The sequence below is a fragment of the Poecilia formosa genome, unplaced genomic scaffold, assembly GCF_000485575.1.
Source record: "Poecilia formosa unplaced genomic scaffold, Poecilia_formosa-5.1.2 Scaffold70, whole genome shotgun sequence".
NCBI lineage: Eukaryota > Metazoa > Chordata > Actinopteri > Cyprinodontiformes > Poeciliidae > Poecilia > Poecilia formosa.
In genome coordinates this window covers 419068-441703 of record NW_006800009.1, presented here as the reverse complement: position 1 = coordinate 441703, position 22636 = coordinate 419068, and the positions used below count along the sequence as shown (strand labels likewise).

At 40.3% G+C, this 22636-nt stretch overlaps 2 protein-coding genes across 4 annotated transcripts in view; one reads left to right on the top strand and one right to left on the bottom strand.

Annotated features, from left to right (window-relative positions):
- Nucleotides 1-1052, bottom strand: part of col4a2 (collagen, type IV, alpha 2) — a 54735-nt gene extending 53683 nt beyond the window's left edge. For all 3 annotated transcript variants that reach the window (XM_016673122.1, XM_007555364.2, XM_007555366.2), the window contains exons 1-3: nucleotides 877-1052; nucleotides 537-657; nucleotides 399-450 (exon numbers count right to left, since the gene is read on the bottom strand). In XM_016673122.1, the coding sequence (XP_016528608.1) occupies nucleotides 399-450; nucleotides 537-586 (102 nt within the window). In that variant the 5' untranslated portion in view covers nucleotides 587-657; nucleotides 877-1052. The remainder of the gene's footprint in view (nucleotides 1-398; nucleotides 451-536; nucleotides 658-876) is intronic.
- Nucleotides 1053-1187: 135 nt separating this feature from the next.
- col4a1 (collagen, type IV, alpha 1) overlaps nucleotides 1188-22636 on the top strand; it is a 43819-nt gene continuing 22370 nt past the window's right edge. The window contains exon 1 of the mRNA XM_007555367.2: nucleotides 1188-1379. Coding sequence (XP_007555429.1) covers nucleotides 1308-1379 — 72 coding nt within the window. The 5' untranslated portion in view covers nucleotides 1188-1307. The remainder of the gene's footprint in view (nucleotides 1380-22636) is intronic.

Sequence of the window (22636 nt, the reverse complement as noted above, 5' to 3'; positions counted from 1 at the left end):
AGGTCAAGAGGTCAGGAATGGCACAACATAACCACCCTGCAGGATCTCATTTTAGTTTTTTGTTTTTTTCTCTTTCCCTTGTTAAGAACCTCAAAATTACAATATTCTGCCGCTGAACGGCAAAGTGACTCACTTTTGCAGCAACTTTTATCTTTTGTTGATGTTTTCTGAACCAGTCATGCCAAGAAGAAACAGAAGAGCCCTCCTACAGAAGGAACTCCCCAACCCAGACCACACCAGACACTCCCACTGGAAACACACGCTGAAAAATCTGAACAGTTCCAACCAGGACAAACCCAACCCAGAGGGATGGGATTGATTTTCTGTCGTAACTGCAACCAGGCAGCATTTTTGTAGTGAAAAAAAAAAATCATGAATATGTGGGAAATAAAACTTACAGCCTGCACTGTCCAGGCGAGGGCGGCGAGGAAGAGGCAGAGACGCAGCACCCTGTTGATGAAAACACACTCTTATGAAACCCAATGGAAAATATTGCGCTTATTTTAAATTCTGGAAGCTGTTAATGATGCGCTTACCTCAGATTTGTATGCTCTCTATCCTGCTGCCTTTGCATGGTCGCGCTCATGCGGTGCGCAAACTCAAGTCCCGCGCCGCTTCTTCACCTTTGAAGGCTCACTTAAAGCATGTTTACTCAACCTGTTGCAAGCAGAAGCAACTAGTGTTTATAAATGGTTGAAAAATGCATAATATCCACAAATCTAAGCAGTCAGAAACATTTATCTCTTAGTCCAATCATCTCTCAAATGTTCCCCGGTGCAAAAACAAGCACTCTAGTTTGCAGTAACGCAAAAGATACGCATGTTTTCTTTAATCCAGTGGTATAAATAAACAGTTTTATAAACCTGCACAACTTACGGCCGCCTCTGTTACGCGCGTAATGGAGTAGAGGTATCACGGGCTGGAGAGATGCTCCGGTTCCAGAGCCAGAGAAGTCACCGGCCCCGTCACCAAAGTGATAAAAACTGCCCTAGAAAATCCCGCAAAAATAAAGCCCCCAAAGTGTCCCGAGCAGTTCCTCTCCGTACAGAGAAAAGTCAGAGTGTTTGTAACAACAAGGTTTAGACTCTGTCTGTCCGGACGAGAGGGTGGTCGTTTTGGAGGAAGGTGGGAGGTGTGGTGCAGCGGGAACAAGGAGCAAGTTGCATTGATCAGAAGTTCACATCGTCTCAGACAAAGATGCAGCTGAACGCACCGTTCGTGCTCCGCAGATAAGCCGCGAGTTAACCGAGGACAGAGGCAGAGGAGCGGGCTACAGGGGCTGACTGAGCGCGCCGCAGTTTCACACGATGCTGTCACCGCTGCTGCTGCTGCTGCTGCTGGCGGCTCTCTACTGCAGCTTAGACCTGACGCGGGCTGAGGTGAGTCCATGCAAGTTTGTGTTGAACTCAGATGGAAACTTGTGCTAAAAATATATATTAAGTGGCATCAGTTAAGTCTACATTAAAGCTTTTATATCCAGCCGTATGCTCCTATCACTAAACAAGTAAAAAGATTTTAAGGGGCATTCAAGTGTTTCACCTTAGGGGCCCCTCGATACTAAAACCATATTTGTGTGCAGAAGTGTATGGCCATTTTATTCAAAATACAACAGAGTTATTATGTTAGCAACATGCTTCGTTTTACTGTTGTGAAACTTCGTGAGATCTACTGAGCTCTGGTTCCTCCACCTCTGTTGGAGGGAACTAGAGGGAAGGAGAAGGAGGAGGGCACAGGGTGGGGCAAACGCCTCCAGTAGCTGAAGTTTCTGTGTGGGACTAGATTGTTCTTTAGAAAGGTCTGGCAAAGCAATAAGGGACGCAGAAAACTGTGTGCAGATCTGACTGTTGTTGTTTTAGGGATAGTTCAATTCTTTTTTTTTTTTTTTTAATTGATGTTTTGATCTTGGATACACTGTAGAAAAAAAAAATTAATTACCCTGTTACTCTGTGCTATAATGTTCAGATAACTTAGATTTAGTGGACGTTATCCTTCTTTCTTATTAGCTGGCATGGAATGATTAACTCTGTGTAAATGTTTGTTTTACATCATGTTGATTTGTTGTGAATATGAATTGAAGCAATGTTCTGTGTAGCTTTCACAGTTCACAGTTTACATCCAGTGCTTACATTGAGTGGTAGTTCTTTCACGAACAGTACCAGCAGTGTTTCTTGTTGTGGGAGACATGACTCGCCACATAGGGTGCCAGGAGTGTTCATTTTTAGCTTGGTTCTGAGTTAGCCGTGCCCCAAATGATTGTTCTTATTGCTCTTGTTTTATTTGCATTCAATGGGAATGAGGTGCCTCCATGTTTTGTGCAGAGAGTAAGCGGTAGAAGAAAATATGGCAGTGATGCCAGTGATGCTCTCTGATTAAAGCTTTTGATTTGGTGCAACACTAAAAGTTTACATCTCAGTTTTTTACTTATTTTGGTCATCGCTAGTTCAAAATATAAGCTTTAGTCCTTATATACTACACATAGCAGATTTTTTAAAGACAGGTTAGCATTGATGATATTCAACTTCCCATGTAAAATAAATGGGCCTTAGATCACTTTTACAGACATTTGTTTAATTCACAATTGGGCCATTTTAAGCTGACAACAAGAAATCCTACTGCATGTCCAACCTCTGATGCTTGGGAACGTCAGAGGTTCCCAAACTGTAGGGCGTGCCCCCTAGAGGGGGCGCGGGCAGCCGTCTGGATGAAAAAAAAAAACAAAACATGAATGCTGTATGCGCTGGGTTTTTACCTTAGAATGGCCAACTCTCTGTTATTCCTATGTCAATTTGATACAGTAGAGGCTTCCACACTTCCCATATTTGTGTCCTCTGTCAGTTTTATCAGCAGTTAAAACTGTTTAATCCGTTCTTAACATGTGGTAACCTGTTTTTCCGAGCCGCCTTTAAACGCAACATGAGCGCTACAATGCTCGCCCTGGGTTTAGACCAGTGAAGGAGACCTGCTGCTGCTGTGCAGAGCTACGCAGGTTTGTGTTAGAATCACGGCAGCAAACCAGCAAAAACGCAAAGAACTTTTCACAGTTTTTCCCTCCAAACTAACCGACTGAGTTGAGTAAAGCTGTTGGATGCAGGTAATGTTAGCTAAAAGATGACTAGCTAATACATCACCTTAAGCTTAACAAGTAGCCTGTAGGTTACTGATTTTGTTGTCTATGTTCAGCTACGTACATTTATTTTGCCACCAAAAAAGTCGGTCCCCCCCGCCCCTCCTTGTTCTTAGAGACAGGGAGTCTCTAAGAAACCCCCCCACACCCCCACAGCGTCGTTCAACCAGACAGCCATTTGTAATCCATAGGGGACCCCAGAAAATGTTTGGAAACCACTGGGGGGCGCAGAAGAAAAAGTTTGGGAACCACTGGTTTACAGAATACAGTTTGGGAATTATGAAATCCATTTAAAATTGTGATAAAACTGATATCTTTTTTTTATGGTAGGATACAGAGGTTCAACCAGGCCCCATTCATACAGGAACTGCCCTTGACCGGCGCCCTGCTGAGCCCCACCTTCTGCACATAACAATGCATCACCCTCCTCCTCAACAATGCCCATCCTGTGCCTGTGTATAACAATGTATCGGAAAAAAAATGCTTCAATCTTAGCTGCAATGTGAAAAAAAACCAGAATAAAGTTAGCCTTAATCTTGAATTGTCTAACCAGTCCAAGTATGCAGGACGTTGAACTACAGATGTTAAAAATATGTCCAGACTCATTAAGAAAAGATTATAATATTTCTTTATTTTTGGGCCAGTATACACACATTTCTAATTAGTAGACATGCGAATAAGCAACACAAAAGGTAGCATTATAACTCTCTTCATGGCGTCCTCTTTGGCCTCATAGGAGAAGGTAGTAAGCCCATTTCTCAAACTTCAATCTTTGAACACAACTCTGAATAAGTTGGACACGATGCCAACAGCTGTCTCACAAGTCTTCCTTATCCAAACTTTTTCCTGGAAAGAGAAGAATTGCTCTCTGCTCTGGGAAGAAAATAGAGTACTGAGTAAATGAAGGAATGGGGAGAAAAGGGGAAAAATTCACCCCATTTCCTCTGAAACATGACTAACACAGCATGTATAACACTGAATGCAATATTTAGTTCTTACCACATGATGCATTTTTTCCCTATTGCAGTGAATTAATTAGTTTTTTGGTTTTTTTTACATGGTCATATAATTAGTGTTTCATTAAGAGTGAATACTGACTCATAATTTCTGAACCCCTGGAAGATTTTGAAGGAATTCTACACTGTAAAAAAATAAGATCATAATAATAATTTCAATTGCCACATATAATACATTTGTTCTGCACAGTTCATCTGAAAAACAAATAAACCTACAAGATGGCATAATCTAAAGAATAAAAAGCTCAATGTACCTGGTTGCAAAAGTTTGTTGCGTGGATCCCCCGGCTTTCACAGTTCAGTATTTTTATGTGGAACTTAATTCAAAATTATTCATGGAAAATTGACCTATTTGCTAATTTTTCTATGTAGAGGATATCGAAAATGTCTTGACAAACCATTGACTGACATTTGCAAACCAGCCAATCCCGAGTGGCATTTTTATTCCTTGCTGCTGATTGGCTGTACACCCCAGGATCAGCGATAAGGAAGACTTGTACATTATTTTAATGCTAAGATGGTTTCCATGTGTCTATTACTGCATGTTAAAATATATTTGGTGTTTGACCAACTACTATAGACAAATATTCACCGATTTCAGCTCTTTGCAGGTGGTTGTGGTCCGTAACCCTTGGAAATAGTGGACTGATTCTTGTGATCCTTTGGAAACTCTTTGCAAACTGCAGCTTTAGCTTACGGATGAAAAGTCAGGGAAATCCAACTAGGACAGCTGAACTTTTAATTCAAGTTACTAACATTTTACTATAATTTATAGACTCAAAAAGACTGAATGCTGACCTTTCAGTCACTGTAGACATCAATTATGATAATCCATTTGAATTCCTGACAGACTAAAGTAATAAAACATATCAAGTGGCAAAGAGCAGCTCTCTTGTTTTTGTCCACAAACATGCAACAGACACAGAACATCTGGACAGACGCTGGTATCCGTCCAAATAACTTGTTGCTAATCAGACGACAGCAGTGAAACTGGAGTATTTTAACATTCTGGATTTATTGTTGTGAGCTGAATGTGTTCCCGTCCACCCATGGGAGGTCCACAGCAGGAGGTTTGTGATCCACTCAGGCCTCTCATCAATCCCGAGCTGCTCTCCTGCACAGTGGGACGGTTGTCTCAGACCTAACTAAGCTCACAAGCTGATGTTAAATTTAGCAGAAAATCTAATATGATCCTTGCAATTTCCATAAAGGGCTTCAGTTTGTTTGACTTCGACATCAAAATGTAGAGACACGTGACACCGATGGAAGATCAGAAGAAACAGATCAGGGTCAAGGAAAGATGTACCCAAATATATGATAACCTTTGACCCGTAGCAGGTCAGGCTGACATCGGAAAAGGCGAACATAAGAGGCAATATCCTAAGGAAATTTCTCAAGAATTTGTTTGCTACTCAAAACATGGAGTCAGGCATTTAAACTGGTCAGAAAGAAGTATGAGTGTTTCTTAAAGGAAGCAGAGGGCAAATCAACAAATTCCTGGAATAAGTGTTTGTGTGTGGGATGTTAGGCGGATGGACCATTGCAGCTGTTGGGAAAGTCAAGTTTCTTTCTGCTAGCTAGTTCAAAACTCGCCTCTGATGTTCAACACAACCCTAATGTGACTGACAGAGGCAGCATCTATCCTGCTCCTCAAACAGCTTGCTGAAATCTAAGAGCTGATTTGTTGTTCTTGCTGTCCGTACGCGTCGACAGGCCTGATCCTGTAGACAGCCCCCCCACATGGGCAACAGCTGAATCTGCCCCTGTGACTGACCACCAACCACGCAATGCAACGCTGGGAATCCACAACCTGCCTGTTGTAAAAATGTCTACATTTGGAAGAATTGTGCCCATCTTTTAGTCTCTTTATTTTAACAGGCGCCTCTGGAGAGCAAAGATAACTCTCCCCTGACCTTGTTACTCAAGGGACTGTAGCAGGTATGTCCTATTTTCAGAGCAGCCTGAGAGTCTGTTCTGTCACAGAGAAGATTAAACAAGTAGCCTAAAAGTAGTTCCAACTCATGCAACATGGGGGATACATTTCACTTGAATCTGTCTTAGCTGCTGTTTTCTCCAAAACACCTGTTCTGTTCTGCACAATAATATTTTCCACTCTTTAAGACAGACTCGATCCTTGGGATTGGTTAATATCCTGAGGCACGTTACAGTGCTGAAAATTCATTTGAGCTACTCCAGTGTGTAATTAGTGAGTCATAAATGACCTTTGTGGTTTGGACAGAGATTTTGGAATGGATACATCCATCTGACATGGAGGTGGGAAGTGAAGAGTGATGGGGAGGAAGGCTGCTGGAAGAACATGAGGAGGAGGAGAAGGAGAGACGTTTTTGAGCCCCCAAAGTGAAAGAATGTGTGTCGGAGCCAGTGATGATATGCCGTGACAAATCTTTTAGTCTCACTTTGTGGTCCTTGACCTGGACTTCCATCTTTTGCTGCCAAATTGTCCAAATAATGGAATATAAGACATTGCCGACAGTATCTTCAGATTTATGACGGTCCTTTCCTTTTGTACGCTGTTCAAATCTCGCTTGGTTTGTCTTCCAGTTGTTCATTTTTGAATAGGAGTGATTTTTGCTTTGACTTGCTGTTGATAAGGTGTTTAGACAAGATTTCTGGTAAACAAAAATACCTTGATTGTGTTTTAATGGCTTTTCCAGAAGAATGCAGGCAGAATATCGGGAACGACTTATCTTTTCGTCAATGTTTATGTCATTTGTGCCAAATTGGTGCAGTTTAGGAGATGAACAAATTCTGCATTTGGAACCAGTCTTCTTTCTCATGTCAAAAAAAAAAACATTTGGTATTCATTCATCCAATTATCCATCGATATTTTTCTATTAGAGATCAGACCGCCGGGGTAGCATTTTCACTTATCCATACATTCCTCTGTCTAATGACAATCTTCTGCTTATTCTGGCGAATGCAAGGTATTTACAGACCTTGAGGGACGTATGTACCCCTCCAGCAGGTTGTAGGTCTCCATCCTGTGGGATGGTCCTGGAAAACCTCTATAGGGAGGTACAGAGGCTTCCTTATCAGTTGCCTGAGGAACCACGACCGAGTCCTTCTGATGTAGAGGAAGCTCGTTTCAGCTGCGTGGAGCCTTAATTTTGTTGTTTTGGAGTCTAACAGATGGGGGTATTTAAAGAACCTTGCCTTTTGGTCAACTTTTTCTTTGCCACAACAATAAATGCAGCATCTGCATTTTGACTTGATTTGTCCCCAATTAACGTATCGATCTCCTGCTCCATCATGCCATCGGTCTTAAAAAGGACCCCAAGATTCTTCTCCAGCTGAGTGAAAGACTGACCGTCATCCCAAACAAAGTAGTCCACCCTATTTAGTTTATGAATCACAGTCTCAGACATAGACAAACTGAGTCTTATCCTGACAGCTGCACAACTGCTCCAGTGCTTGCTGATAGCCATGGCATGTAGATGCCAAGAGAACTACATCAGAGTTTCCTGAACCAGAAGCCTTTCTCTCCATGACTGAAACTTGGGACCCTGTCCATTAGCAAAACAGACAGGATGATGATGAATAGCCTTCATCATCAAACCTGCAATGGGAACAAGTTTGATTTTGTGCTGAAAATGTGGACATGGTTCTTGCTTTGCTTATAGAAGAACCAGATTTAAAGTCATCCCCCTCAAAAGGCCCATGGGGGATGGTTGTAAACTCTCCTGGTCTACATGGACTGGAGTGAACAGACATAAACCTGACAGCAATATTCAGTCTTTCAGTGTCATAGCAACCTTTGCCAAGTAAAATCTAATGGAAATCTCAGATCATGCCTATGCAATTTAAATAGCAGTTGTTTAAGGTTTCGTTCATTGTTTAGAATCGGTGCTTGATTGCAAACAATTTTCTGGTCTTTTCAAGCAGAAATAGTTGGAGTTTGTCCTTTGTGGTATAGGTGCTCTGCTATCAGCTGGCTGATGAGGCTTTTACTGCTCATTATTTCCAGATGCTGACCTCGTCTATGATGTTGAAGATGAACTGAAGGATAATTCCACACATGCTGGCTTTAATCTTGCTCTTAGATCAGTGCTTCTCAATTCCAGTCCTCAGGCCCCCCTGCTCTGCATGTTTTAGATGTGCCTCTACTCCAGAACAGCTGATTCAAATGATTGCATGACCTTCAAGTACTGCAGAGGCCTGTTAATCACCAAAATATTGAATCCAGGTGTGTGGCAGAAGGGAAACATCTAAAACATGCAGGGCAGGGGGTCGTGAGGACCGGAATTGAGAAACACTGTCTTAGATGAACTCTGCTTTTTCTCCTCTATCAGCATCCAGCATCACACTTCGTCCTTTAGGCTGCAGCTTAACCTAATCAGAATAGGTGAGACATGCATAAAGCCATGCAGTTTGTTACTAAAAGTTTGAATTCGAGTCATTCACATTAAAATATCACAACTGAGGCCCTGTCCACACTAACATGGATGTTTTGCAACAGACTTTTAAAAACTCTGCTTTTTGTTTATACATGTGTACCGTAGTTTATGTATAGAGATTATTAGAAACTACAGCAAAGAATCCCATTTACATTCCCTCTATTGCCTTCTATGCTAAAAACCACAAGAGTGAAATGATCTTTATTCTTTTGTTCTATGTTTGTCTCAGTTTATGTTGCCTTCTTTTCTTAAACTTGAGATATAAGGTGAATAAGTTTTGGTCAGAAGAAGGTAAACTGTGTCAAAAAAATCTGTAGCCAAGCACTTTGTTAGCCGTGCCCCATGTAAGGTTCAGCCTTCTTGCAGTGTTAATGTTTACCACAGAATAAATGCTCGTTCTCCTGCATTTGGAAGTTGCTTCAACCATAAAATGATGGCAAGTTAAAACAATTTAACACACAAATTAATTGGAGAGATTGAAATTATTAGTCCTTAATGGTGACCACCCCGATAAGCAGACTTACACAGCTGTTTAAGGCTGCCAAGTGTGATTAAATATTCTAACCAAATGTTGGTGCCACACCTGTGGACTTTTTGTTTTGTGCCTACTTTTGTCAGTGTTTAAGTTTGATTTCTCCCCTCATCCTTTTAGGCCGCTTTCACCACAGATCAATTCAGAGTATTAAATCAACAACCTGTTGTTAAAAGCGTGTTATGTGACAGAAAGATAAGACTATAAAGTGTTTCATATCAGTTCATATAAGATGTTTCATTTTAATCTAACGGGGTTTATCTTGTTGCTGCTCTGCGAAAGTTTCTCTAAACCAAAAGCAAACTTTTACAATTGAATTTAAATGGTGCATGGGATATTTGGATTTTTAATCTTGAATGAAAGAGTTGGAGCTTAAACTCTTTCTCTGTTCTGCCTCAGTTGAACTGATGATCTAGTTTTCTTCTTACTTTACCCAGAGAGGTTGAAGCTTTGACTCTATGAGTCAGAGATCGTGTTAAATCTTCTAAATGATCACAGCTTCCAGAACCTCATCATTGCACCTAAGCACACAGAAAACTGCAACTTCTGTAAGGAAAAGGAAATTAAGTGAGTTTTTGTGTAAGCGTACCTACAGCTTTGTTTAAAATTAAGAAGCTGAAGACAAAAAGGTTATACTGCAGCTACAAAGCCGTTTGTTCCAATAAAAGAGAAAAATTAGCCAAACAAAGATTTAATCGAACTTGCATCACTTGACTAGTTTGTTCAGTGAGAACCGAATGTTCCTAAACTTACAATGAGACGATCACTTAACATCATTAAGAGTCTGACAAACCACGAAATCCTGCTGCAGCATTCCAGTTAAGCCTTGTTCAAGGTTATGTTTTTTTTTTATCTCACTCCTAGTCTTCTGGCATTTAGCAAATCGTTTTAGTAATCTAGCTGACTTACAGCATAAAATATTTATCAAAGATGTTTTTTATAAACACTGTATGTAAACATATAGTTTCAGCTGCAAAGCTGGCTAAATGTCAATTAAAGTATAAATTAAAGATAATATTGCAGTGTTTTAATTTAAACTTTGCATTCTGACTCATGTTTTTTTTTTTTTTATTTTAGAAGAAAAAATATTTCACAGTTTTGAACCTCTCACGCACAAAGACAAAACATGCTTGGTCTGTCAAAATGTCTCACTTAACTGTATTCAATATTGGATTCCACAGTTTTGGCTAAACATGACGCAGACGTGCAAAATGATGTTACTTTCTCCTGTTATTAATCACACATTATTGCCTGTAGCAGGTGCCTGCCTGTGACAGATGTGGCTTTAGTCTTGCCAATGCCTGATTAAAATAGGCTAGCTTGAAATGGCAAGCAGGTTGTCGTGTCAGGACGTTCTGTAAAATGGTCTGACAAACGTCACAAGTGGTCCAGTTTGTTGTAAAGATGCAGTTCGCTTCCTTCCTCCTCCACAGACACTCAACAAGATTCAAAGTTGGCAAAGAAGTGGGAATAAATTGGAAAGAACAATAATTGTCAGCTGTGTGACGGGTTAAAATGACTAATACATCATAACTGTACCGATTTGAGAGGCACATGCCTCATCTTTGTCCCATAAATGAAATCATTTATAGTGTGTGTGTTTTTTAAAAACCTTTCAACAAGTCAGCACAGATCATCGAAGGCGGGTTTTATTTCCTTCGCCTGAACGTAGCTTAAATCCATCCTTTGGAGACTCCATATCATAACTGTGCAAACTCTATCTCACTGTATCTTTACTGGTATTGGTACAAATAAATAGGAGAATTGATCGCAGTAGCAGAACGTGATTCCAATCCAGCTGTAATTCAGATAACCTGAGATGACTCGTGTATCCGTCGCAACAGCCTTGAAGCGCCTTCCTGGCAGAACAGATGCTTTATTCATCCTTGTCTTTCTTCTTGTCGCTGCCTCTGCACAACACTGTTTAATAGCTGTTTTCTGAAAGGCTTAATCAGATAACTCTATAGAGGAAACACGTTAAGCCGGTCACATGGTGGGTTTTTACCTCAGAGGAAGAAGATACCTTCTAATCTCTTCATCTGGATTGAGGAGTTAAATGAGGAAAAATTAAGCTGTTGTGATGTAGAGCTTTCTTCAGGAGTCTTGTAAGGAACTTGTGGAAGTCAAATCTGGAAGTTAGACAAAGCAAATGTATGAAACTGGTGATCAAGAAGGGGGCAGCTTTGCAATGAAAAGTTCTACAATGAAACGCAGTGTATAACTTTGGAGCCTTTGTCATTGACAGAATGTGAAATTCACTCATGAAAACCTTTATTATCTCCTTCCAGTTTTATTTCCTCTCTTCTGGTGCCCTTTTCTCAGACTTATTTAAGGCACCAAGGACAGAGAAGTAAAAGTTTTAAAAATGACTGTACAATTAGAGATCTAAAAAGAGTGGCATGCATAGGAAAGAATTGAATTTCTGACAAATTGAACAAATACATGTCCTTGATCTAAGTCATTCTATTGTAGCTTTGTAGCTCAGGATCATTATTCTGATGAAGGATAACCTCCATTTCAGGTTTTTGCAAGAAAAAGCATTCCCACAGCATGATCCCCATGTGTCATCATAGAAAACGTTTGTACAGGGTCATAATGCAGAACGTGTGAAAACTTTACACAGAACCTCTCAACACTGTCCAAGACTTTTTACATTCCTTGAATGTGTTAATTTTATGTGAGAAATGTCCAGGGTGGAAGCATTGAGTCAGAAAGTCACATAGGTCATTCCTTGTCTTCACGTGCTGACATTACTTCCAGATACTGCTACACCCTTGAGACCCGCTCGAGTCCAGGCCCTTCTTGTCTTTGTTAGCATAAAAGGGTGAGGAAAAGGCCTTCCTCCTTGGAGAAAGAACGACTTCCTCAATCCCATTTCCGGTGCTGGAGTCCGGCACATTCACAGGGAAGCTTGTGGCTCATACAGTCAAATTCTTCAGGACAGTAAGAATTAATCGTTGCCCTCAATATCCAGCTTGAGCTTTTAACTGTTGCGCTTTACAAATTGCCTCATACAACTAAGCTTATGTGTGACTGTAGAGAAAGAAGTGCAGAAGTAAGGCTACGATTTGTGCAACTTAGCAATTGTGCTTCAGTGGAACTGCAGAGGACTTTATCTTTGTATTCATGTGGAATAATTAGTAGCCAGATCTGCGGTGAGTTGATGCATAAACAGACCTCCACAAAGGAACAGAATGGCCCCTTAACAAACTTTACAAAGCCAATACTGGCTGTACCTCGGAGTTAGATTGCTACATTTCTAATATATTTGAATTGTAAATTTTATGAGTTGACAAAATATATGATTTCTTCCCTAGGCAGGAAGCTAGCTTTGGGACATGGGTGGAGTTTGTTTGTGCAGTGGATGGAGCTGGGAAATCCCCGCCGAGACCAAATGAGTTGCAGAAGTCCGCTTTAATTTGCTAACAGGGCAACATTTCATCCACAGACACATCTTAATGTGCACACTTAGACTCTAGAAGGAAGTGGACAGAGTTATCAATGACCTTTAAGTGAAATCCCTGTCTAATTGTCTGGACAGAGGTCGCAGGTCAACGAGATGATCCGGTGAGGGTCATTTCACTGGTCATGATGGGATGCCATCGGACAATCTGATGTAAGGAAGGTCATTTCTCTTTGTTATGCAATGAAGGGAGTTTATAGAGAAGTTGTCTGAAACAATAACATGTTGGTGAACTTCAAAATGTGCCAGAGCTTAAAGAAAACCATCTGCGCTCGGAGCGAGGTCCTTTCAAGCATCGCATGATAATGAATTATACATGTGTGTTGTTGATTTAGTTTGAGCCATAGCAGACTTTCTGACTCTTTGGGTTTATTGTTGTGTAAGAAAAATCTGTCCAGAACAGATCTTGAATAGAATACAAATATCTTTTTATTGCCTCACAGTGGGGGGGGAATCAGGTGTCCCAGCAGGAAAGTGAAAGTCAAATAGAAACATATATATTAATACACAGGTGGAGTATAAATCTATCTGCCCTATCCATGCATCCATCCATCCATCTATCTATCCACGGGGGATAATTATAGCTTCCTTTCAGATTTTTTTGCATTCACAAACACACATACACCCAAACACAGTACTAAGCAACAACACCTGGGAAAATTTATAAAAGGATTTTCTCACGCCATGCCAAATAGTTTGCTGGATTCGGTTCAGATGGAGATAGACAGGCGGATATCAGATGGGTGTGGCAGAGGATTAGATGTTAGTGCCAGGTGAGACATATTAGAGCAGGTGTGGGTTTTTGAATCTCTGCTTTTAAACATTAAAACGTCTAAATGAACATGTCTGTCTGTAGAGTCCACTGCCTTCAGATGCAATTCCACTTGATTCTCATCTCTCAGTGCTCGGTCTGGGTTTTCTCCCATTGTCTTTGATTTCTCGCGTTGGATTTCAACCGGGCCAATCAGTGAACAGAAGGAGAAGTTGTGAATGAAGACGTTAATTTTCTGCGCTGTTTTAGAAATGTAGTCCGCCTGTAGTTTTAGCAGTGGCAGCTGAGGAAGTGAACGAAGCCATTCAGCCTGTGTTGGCCACATTTCTAAATATTGAAATATTTAACAGCTGAGCATCTCCTTCAGCTCGGGGCTTCTCTCTTTACAATGGGGACGGTGGTTTAGAGCGCAGAGGAAATCCGTCAAGCTTCACACGGTTGAAATGGTGCATTATAAACCTCATGGCCAAACCTTTATTGATTGGATAAAGTTTAAATCTTCAACACAGGAAACAATCTTTACTCAATAGCTGGGAACCCAGACCCTCTGTACGAAGTAAAGTGTAAGGGAAGGGGCCGATCTTTACCAGGCTACTAATAATAACATTAGCTGTCAAGAAAATGAAAGAGGGGAAGGCAATAATGAGAGACAGGGAAATCATTTCTAAATTTTATGAGAGAAAAACTATGTGGGCTGGCTCTGGTGGAGTCTGCGTTGCTGGCACCATCTGTCCACTGGTTTTCACATTTGTTTATTTACTCAGTGATTCTTGTAGTCCAAAGAGGCAACATTGTCCACACCATTAATAGCGTTTATTTAGTTGTTATTTTTTTCTTTTGCTATGGTTAGATAAGTAACACTTGCTTAAAAAGAATAGCTGTGTTTCTTAACATAACATCCAATTATTTATTCGTTATTATCTTTAACCTATTTCTTTGTTATCCTCTTCCCCTGTGCCTATAAGTTGTCTCCTCTTGTATTTTCCCATAATAAAACAAACACTACGAATCTCTCCAAAACCAAAACGAATCTGCAGACTTTCACTGCGCCTGGATTTAATCTTGTTTACATCCAGTGCATGTATGTGGTTTTAATTAGAGCAGGTATGTTTGTGAGAACATCTCTGTGTACAATAATCGGCTATTGGTTGCAGAAGCCTTCGGCTGCATCACTGTGCTGTGGATAATTACCTGTTGCCAGCAGCAGAGCTGAACATGGTTTACATTAAACTAATCGGAGCTGTTAAAGTGCTGTTCAACAGATTTGTTTTATTGCAGGATGAAAATATATTAGCTTTCAGGTCCAATACCGTCATATTGGTCCCATCTGGAATCTCACTGGATAACTACCGAATCTAACGCAGGGTCAGTCCGAGGCATGAGCAGTCTGGGCAGCAGTGGAGAAGTTAAAATTATGCATCTATTAATTTAATATAAAATAAAATAAAAATGGAATTAGACATATTTGAAAACAATCTCTAGAGTTTGTTAGCTTAGGAGAAACATTGTAGCCTACAGAACATTTTATTTTTTTGTCGCCTATAAAAACACAATATTGCCTTTTTGGACATAATTTGTAATGAGATTAAAGAAGGGCTATTTTTTTAATTTAAGAGCTTGTTTTTTACTTTTATTTGGACACTGTTGATCCATCTACAGTGAACATTACTGACCACTGAGGATTCACACCAAGACCCTGCATGGACCAAGCAGCAGTGGTTATTAGTATGTTTTTGATATATAGATTTTAATTAGAGCAGCTGTGAGAGAGGACAGACAGACATTTTGGACAAACAGATCAATGGAAGGGTAGAAATGGCTACTTATTAACACATTTCTAGAGTAAAAGATTTCCTGGCTCCAATCGGCTATCCATGAACCCTGTAGAGGAGTTTAGAAATGAGAACATTTAGTCAGTAACTCCAAAATGCAACATGTCCAGGTGGAAATGATAAAAAACTGACATGAAGGTAATTGTTGTGCGTGAATCTTTTCTACAGTGTCGACGGTGCAAAAGGACTCTAGTTGGAGCAACTGGTATTTAGGAGTTATAAAAGACAGAAAATACAAATATTACACTCGGCATGTATTTGTTTTCTACTTCAGAGCTAGAAAATGTAATACTTCTCCACATTTGTTCAGACTGTGTCAACACTTGTGCAAACAGAGTGGCTGTTGTTGAGGACTACGGTAGCTCAGCGTTTTCTGCACGTTTTGTTTTCTTTGGTACTTTGGTTATTTAGTCAAAAACATGCAGATTAGGTTAACTAGGGGCCTAGCATGACCTCATGAGTGTTTCTCATTACACGTGGTTGCTTGTTCAGATTATGCAGACAGTGTAATAGGAAGCTTTTAAGGTGGCTGCAGAATTAAACAAACCTTCATCTCTTGTTAAGCATGATTGTTGCTATAGGTTAAAGCCGTCCTCTCCAATTCCTCCTGATATAAGTTTCGTATTTCATTCACTGTTTGGTTTGGCTTGCATGTGATTTGGTTTAGCCACAGAAGCTTTATAGATAAGTAGGAACACATTAGCAGCTGGTTTAAGTAGATCACATATTACTGATTTCTTATTTATCTGTAAGTCAGTGCCATGAAAAAAAAATCCTTCTTAAATACTTTGCTTATAAAAAATCAGGTTCATTTCTTGTATCATAAAACAAAGCCATATTTGTTGTTTGATCTCCTTTGCTGGATGCAGCTACCCACACAAAGACACACACACACACACACACACACACACACACACACACACACACACACACACATGCATGTTTGTTTACAGAGCCACTTGGACCAGAACCCTTGTCTTCCAAGTATGGCAGTCAGACAGAAAAATCCCCTCCTCCGCTGCTATTCTCTCTCCTCTGTCCTCAGACCCAGAGAAGGCCAGGAATGTTAGGGTGGCACAGTTCAACCCAGCACTGACAAAAAAAAAAGATCAATCACCCTCTGCTATGCTTTTACTGTTTCTGTTTTCCTCCATTTTAGTGTTTATCTATGTTAAGAACATATGCAATTAGTTTTACTTATCATGAGCAAAAACAAAGAAAGGTTGTATGTTATATAGTTACACTTTTGGTATTGCTGTCAGGAGCTTGGGGTTTGTTTATTAGTCCCTTTCTTTGATTAGATCGGTCTTGTTTCTGCTTTACTTTAGTTCAGCCCTTCCTTAGTGATTCTGGTTATGTTTATTTCTTCTGTCTAGTTACTCTTTGTTACTCTGGTTATGTTTCTTAGGTCTAGTTATTCTTTAGCGTTAGATTAATTTCCTACTTCCTCTCTCTCTCCCCTCACACCTGCAACTTGTTTCTAATTAGCCATATATATATATATATATATATATATAAAACAACAGAGGAAAGCCGTTGTGGTGGATGTAGCAATACCAAGTGACCACAACATCAGGAAAAAGGAGCATGAGAAACTGGAGAAATACCAGGGCCTCAGAGAGGAGCTGGAGAAGGCCTGGAAGGTGAAGACCACAGTGGTGCCTGTGGTCATCGGGGCCCTCGGGGCAGTCACCCCCAAACTGGAGCAGTGGCTCAAACAGATCCCAGGAACAACATCAGACATCTCAGTCCAGAAATGTGCAGTTCTAGGCACAGCCAAGATACTGCGCAGAACCCTCAAGCTCCCAGGCCTCTGGTAGAGGACCCGAGCTCAGAGAAGAAGAGACCACCCGCGGAGGGTGAGAAGGGAATTTTTTTAATATATATATACAACTCCTTTTCAGTTCCTCCTTGCTGGTTCCCCTGTTGTCTTGTCCTGAATTCATGTTTTTGCTCCGTTTTGGCTCCCTGTGCCTCTGTGATTTTTGGAAGTTTTCTTCTTCATTTTCCATTCATCATCTTCTCTACGTCTCTGCCGCTCTGCATTTGGGTCCTCTTATCTACACATCATGATGATTGCAGTCATAATACGGCTTAATCCCCAATAAATGTCCCATTTGTCTTTCCCTAACGAGTCCAGCTGCCATGTTGGGACCTGCAGACATTTATATGGTAAAACTATCCTAATAGTCTCCATATGGGAGCTATAATCTGTGGCTTAATGCAGTGGGTACATTTATATGGATGACTTCAGCAAGCCAAACACGTGTGTCAGTGCTGTAAATTGGCTGTGACAGAGCAGGATCCCATTTTGTGGCTCATAACGGTGATTCAGTAGATTGCCTTGTAATTGTCTTTTAGGAGTTTTATCTGCGCCTGAGAGGAGACGGGTGCCTGTTGGCTCCGCTTTGGCACATGTAAGAAGAAGAAAAAGTGCTGTGCAACTGGACTTGTTACTGCAGTCAGTCTGCAAGAGGGCCCAGATGTTTCTGTAAAAGTTCAGATATGCTAACAACTTAGCAAGGTTGCACAATGTTTACTGTTGGGACACAGAACTAAAATCTCATCGGATGTCATCAAATGTAATTAGATGAGCCAACTTGAGAACCCAAACAACCAAACGCCCAAAACACAGCGCAAAATATAAACACACAAACTGTGTGAAGCAATAATATGGCTAACCTCGCAGGGCAAATCTGTATTTAGAGGGATTGTGATAGTCTAGATTGCAGGAATGTTTGAAATTTGGTTTTGTCCCCCCTCCTGTGGTACAGATCCACGCCTGTCAAATGCAGCTTTCACATAAAGCTTAGACAGAAACAAACTCATTTTGGAGCTCCAAATTTTGGAAATTTGTTTTTTTTAATTTTGCCAAAGAGTCACACTTGGACTTAGATCTAGACTTCAATTGTTCCGCTGTAACACATGAACATGTTGTGACCTATACTAAATATATAGAGCAATATCACCTTGGCACAGTTTCTTTGACTTGCGGCAAACTTCATATGACTTTCTTTTGATTGATAGTGGCTTCCATCTTGCTAGTCTTCCATCAAACATTTTTACCACTGACAGATTCCTCCACCTAAGCTAAGGATCTCTGCAGCTCCTCCAGAGTTGGGCCTCTCTGCGTCTTCACTGGTTAATATTCTCCTTCTCCAGTTTGTCAGCTTAGATAGAAAGCATGTCTGGGGAAATTTAGAGCTGTCCTGTACGCTTTCCAGTTTCAGATTATGGATTGATCAGTACCATATTAGATGATTAAATATTGTTTTATAAGATAGTTCTCCTTTACATGTATCCACAACTCTATCGCTGACCTACCTGGTGCTCTCTTTGGTCTTCATGGAGGTGATTATTTACTATTGATCTCTAACAAACCTCTGAGTCTTTCGCTGGACGTCTGTATTTATGCTAAGTGTGTTTTACACACACTCGATTCCATGCAAATGATTGGCTTTTGGTATTTTCCACAGGGTTTCCTTTAGGCATCTCTGTAAATGGGAGCTCAGTACAGACAATTTGAAAACCATATACAATTGTCCAGATTACACCAATGATTAAAATTATCCAATGAAATTCATTAAAGTTTGCAGCAACAATGTATCAAACTGCACTGTAAGTACAGCCTACTCTATAAAAATCAGAGGGACTGCTAATAAAAAGGCATGCAGCTATTCTGTTAGGACTGATCTGGAAAATTCTGGCTTTGACTGCGCGACACAAGGAAACCTATTGTGTGGATGCTACAGTGGAGTTGTGTGAGGAATCTCTGGCATGCTCAGCAGCAGTTAAAATGTGCGCCTGATTTATTTGCCTTATTTATCAGTGAAATCCATATCAGTGTGGAAGGAAGGCTCCTCGGAGCTCCAAGCGCTGGAGATAACAGAGAAAATGGCAAAAAAAAAAAAAAAGAAGAAGAAAAAAAAAACCATTACAGAATGCCAGGGTTCTGTTTAAGTAACAATAAAGCAAGTTTAATTTTTATTTTTTTAATTTTTTTTTCACTGTTTCCGTCAGATCCTAAGATCTTTGCTTTCATATGTGTGGTTTGGAGATGCACATTGCTGAGCTTTATGGAAGACTTCAGCAGTGGTAGGAGGTTGCAGCATGAGGAATGTGCCTGGAATGTGGTGTTGATTTAACGCAAAACCTGCTGAAGACACTGGCCAGATGTTTGTGTGATCTTCTGCTTCCTTTAACATGGTGCAAGAGATGCAGGCAAACAGCTCCAGCTGTTGTGCTGCATGTACTGTACAGTCCGTTTGGAGCAGCTGCTTGGATGGGAATGGTTCTGCCCTCCTCTGGAAGAAAAAAAAAAAAAAAACAAGAGTGGAAACATGTTAAGGAAACTAACAATTGCACTCAGGGAAAATTAAGGGAACTTATTTGTACCGTTATTGGAGGTTGGCTGCTGCTCCTGATGAGTAGTTTTAGCCATTCTGGAAAGAACAGAAGATCTGAGTCATACAACTAATAAAAAAAAAAAAAAACACAGAGCAAATTTTATGGTTTATTCTCCTGAGAAAAAATTAGAGCCAAGTATTTTACACCTGATATCTCATTATTAGTAAGTTATGAACAGGAAATCTGGTCTGTGGGTAGCTAAATCAGCAAACTATGTTAATTAGTGTGAGAATATTGTCTCTTTCTCCTCTACAAGTAAAATTGTGGAGTGTTTTGTAGCTTTAGAAGTACTGAGTCACACGTGCTTTCTAGGTTAAACAGTTTACCGTTTAAATTATGCAACACTTTTTTGTGTAGTACTGTTTGCGGTTTGGAAAGTTTTAAAATACAAACTAAACACCACAGAGAGTTTTCCCCCCCCCAAAGAATACGCTCAAATGTTGTCATTATAGGGTAGTGTTCTGAAAGCCTGACCACATGCATGTCCAAAACCTACGGAGCCCCTATTTCTCCATGTTCACTTAGGTTCTCCGTGAAAACCTAAAACAGAGTATTTCAAGCAAGTGAAAAATGAAAGCACATTGAAAATGCACATATGCTTTTTTTTTTTTTTTTTTTTACATAAAAACATGTGGAACTAATCCACTGGATCATGAGCTTTTATTTCAGTGTAAAGCAAGCTATTTAATACAGATAAAAACCAGAAGCAAGATATTTCCTTGCCAAAATTCTCCTGGCGTAAACCTTTGTTAGACAATGTCAGTTCTAGTTTAACTTCAGTGGAGGATTGTTTGATTAGACGGAAAAAATTGAAGTTGTCTCTTTTGATTATCAAGCTTTTAAAACTTGAACACTAGCAGCTGAAGTCTATCTGTTGAGCTTAAAGTGTTGTGTTCTGTGTTTTCTGTGTATTAATTTCTAGGTTTTTCTGTGTTTATTTAGTCCTGTTCCCCTGTGAGTCCTTGTGGTGTCCTGTCTCCTTCCCCTTTATTGCTTCCCAGGTGTGTCTCCTTCCCTGATTACCCTCCCTGTGTATTTAAGTCCACCTGTTGTGGACTTAAACACAGACGTCTTACCTCGTCAGATGTCTCCTCCGTGTTTCCCTGTTCTACACCTGTTTTGGATTTTCATCATTAAACATCATTTCATTATGCCTACCTGGGCTCACCTGCGTCTTTCCTTACCGCCACAACCGCACATCAGGAAATGAAGTAGAGTTTAAAGGAAGATGCTGTATGTAGCAAAACCTGATTAAAGTGAAATGCGTGCCTTGACCTTCTCTTCTTCCTTCCGTCTTAAATTTACTGCATTTACCACATTTCTAATCAGTGTCTGATTTTAAAAAGCCATGTCAGTCCTGATTTTCATTTGGACTGACACGTTTCCCGACTTCATGTCAGCATCTTTCGACCAGCACTCGGTCCCTGCAGACTGACACCTCTTATCTCCAGAGCAAACATTGCTCATCACTTCCTCTCCAGGGATTGTCTCAGAGCTGTGGCTTTCTGTCCCATGATGTCAGACGTATCAACAGACTGTTGATCAAACATCTTTTGGGAAGATTCTTCATCACATGTGACCTGCAGTGCCTCTGACACACATCCGCAATCAGAGACTTCTTTCTGCAACGTTATAGCCTGTGAACGTGCCACAGATCCCGGCAGCTACACCCACTCCTCCATCTCCTCGCCGTCGGCCCTGTCTGTATCTATAACATTGTCTTTTAAAACAAACCTTCAGCTCGGTGTTTCCCTGCCAGCTCCGGCCACGGTAAACAATCACAAACACTGTCATGTACACGCAGTCATGATAAGGCACTGTTTTGTGCAGCGTCCAGGAAATGTAAGCAACCTGCCAGCACTCGCCATGGTGATTTTCACAGTTTGGAGAGATCCAGACGACCTGCCATCCTGACTCGGCTATGAAACAAACACTTGTCTGGGAACACGTGAGGCCGTCTGCTGCAGAGGTTTACTGGATCTGATACAGAGCTCACTGTCTCACCAGCCACTGAATACTCACTGTGGACATTAATAGTCATTACCGCTGGGCCTGAGCTTTGGGTCTGTTTGCTCTGGGGAAGATCAAGCTGCCTGGGCAGAGTCACATCATCTTCATTTTCCTACTTTCTCACCGCCTCCAGTTCCGACATTCCTGCACGAATGACGACATCTTAAAAAATATATATATATATATTTCAGAAAAAGCTTTGAGGATTTTTAAATTAAATATATGTATAGTTTCTCACTGTTCTGTTCTACAAAAGTTAAATGTTGCTGGGATTGTAACTTGTATGCACCTTAATGTCCTAATCAGAGCTAATTATTCTTGATGAGAGAGCAGTATGACTTAGAGGTGGAAATATTGAGATGGCTGACATCGTTAATGAATAGAAATTAGACAAAAAATGCTGGAGGGAGAGGAAATTCAATCAGATTTATTTGTAGTCATTTAGAAAGGTCAGGTAAGCTGGAAATGATTCTTAAGTGGTTGGATGTGAGAAGACACATGTTTCTGGTGACTTTCTTCATGAACTGCAGCTAAAAACTCTTTGACCAACATGAAGATCTAAAAGTAGAAATACTTTAAAAATACACTATGACTTCAGATTTTAGCCAAATAAATCTACAGTAAGTTCAGTTTGTAAAAAGATAATCTGTGACATTTTGTTCTTAATGTGAACACCCGAAAACAGCTTATTTTATTTACTATACTTATTTATATTTACCTAATTTTAAAATTTGTTTGAGTTCAAATATTAAAGACTGAAAAACAGAAGAAATGATTGGTAAACACTATTTCATAGCACCGTATGTGTAAGGTTATCAAGAATAAACTTAAATATACATTGTGTAATTTAAACTGTAAATATTTTTTTTGCTTTTGTAGGACACACATTTCCCAGTAAAGATGTAATAAATTAGTTTCCTGACAGTTAGTTGGCTTTATCTGACAGACACAGGTCCTCCAGAACCCATGGAGGAAAGTTGAACAATATAAAGTTTCTGATGCACACATAACAGAAAAGTCTACAGAGCTGAACATGCATTTAAAAACATTTCTGTGCCCTAGCTT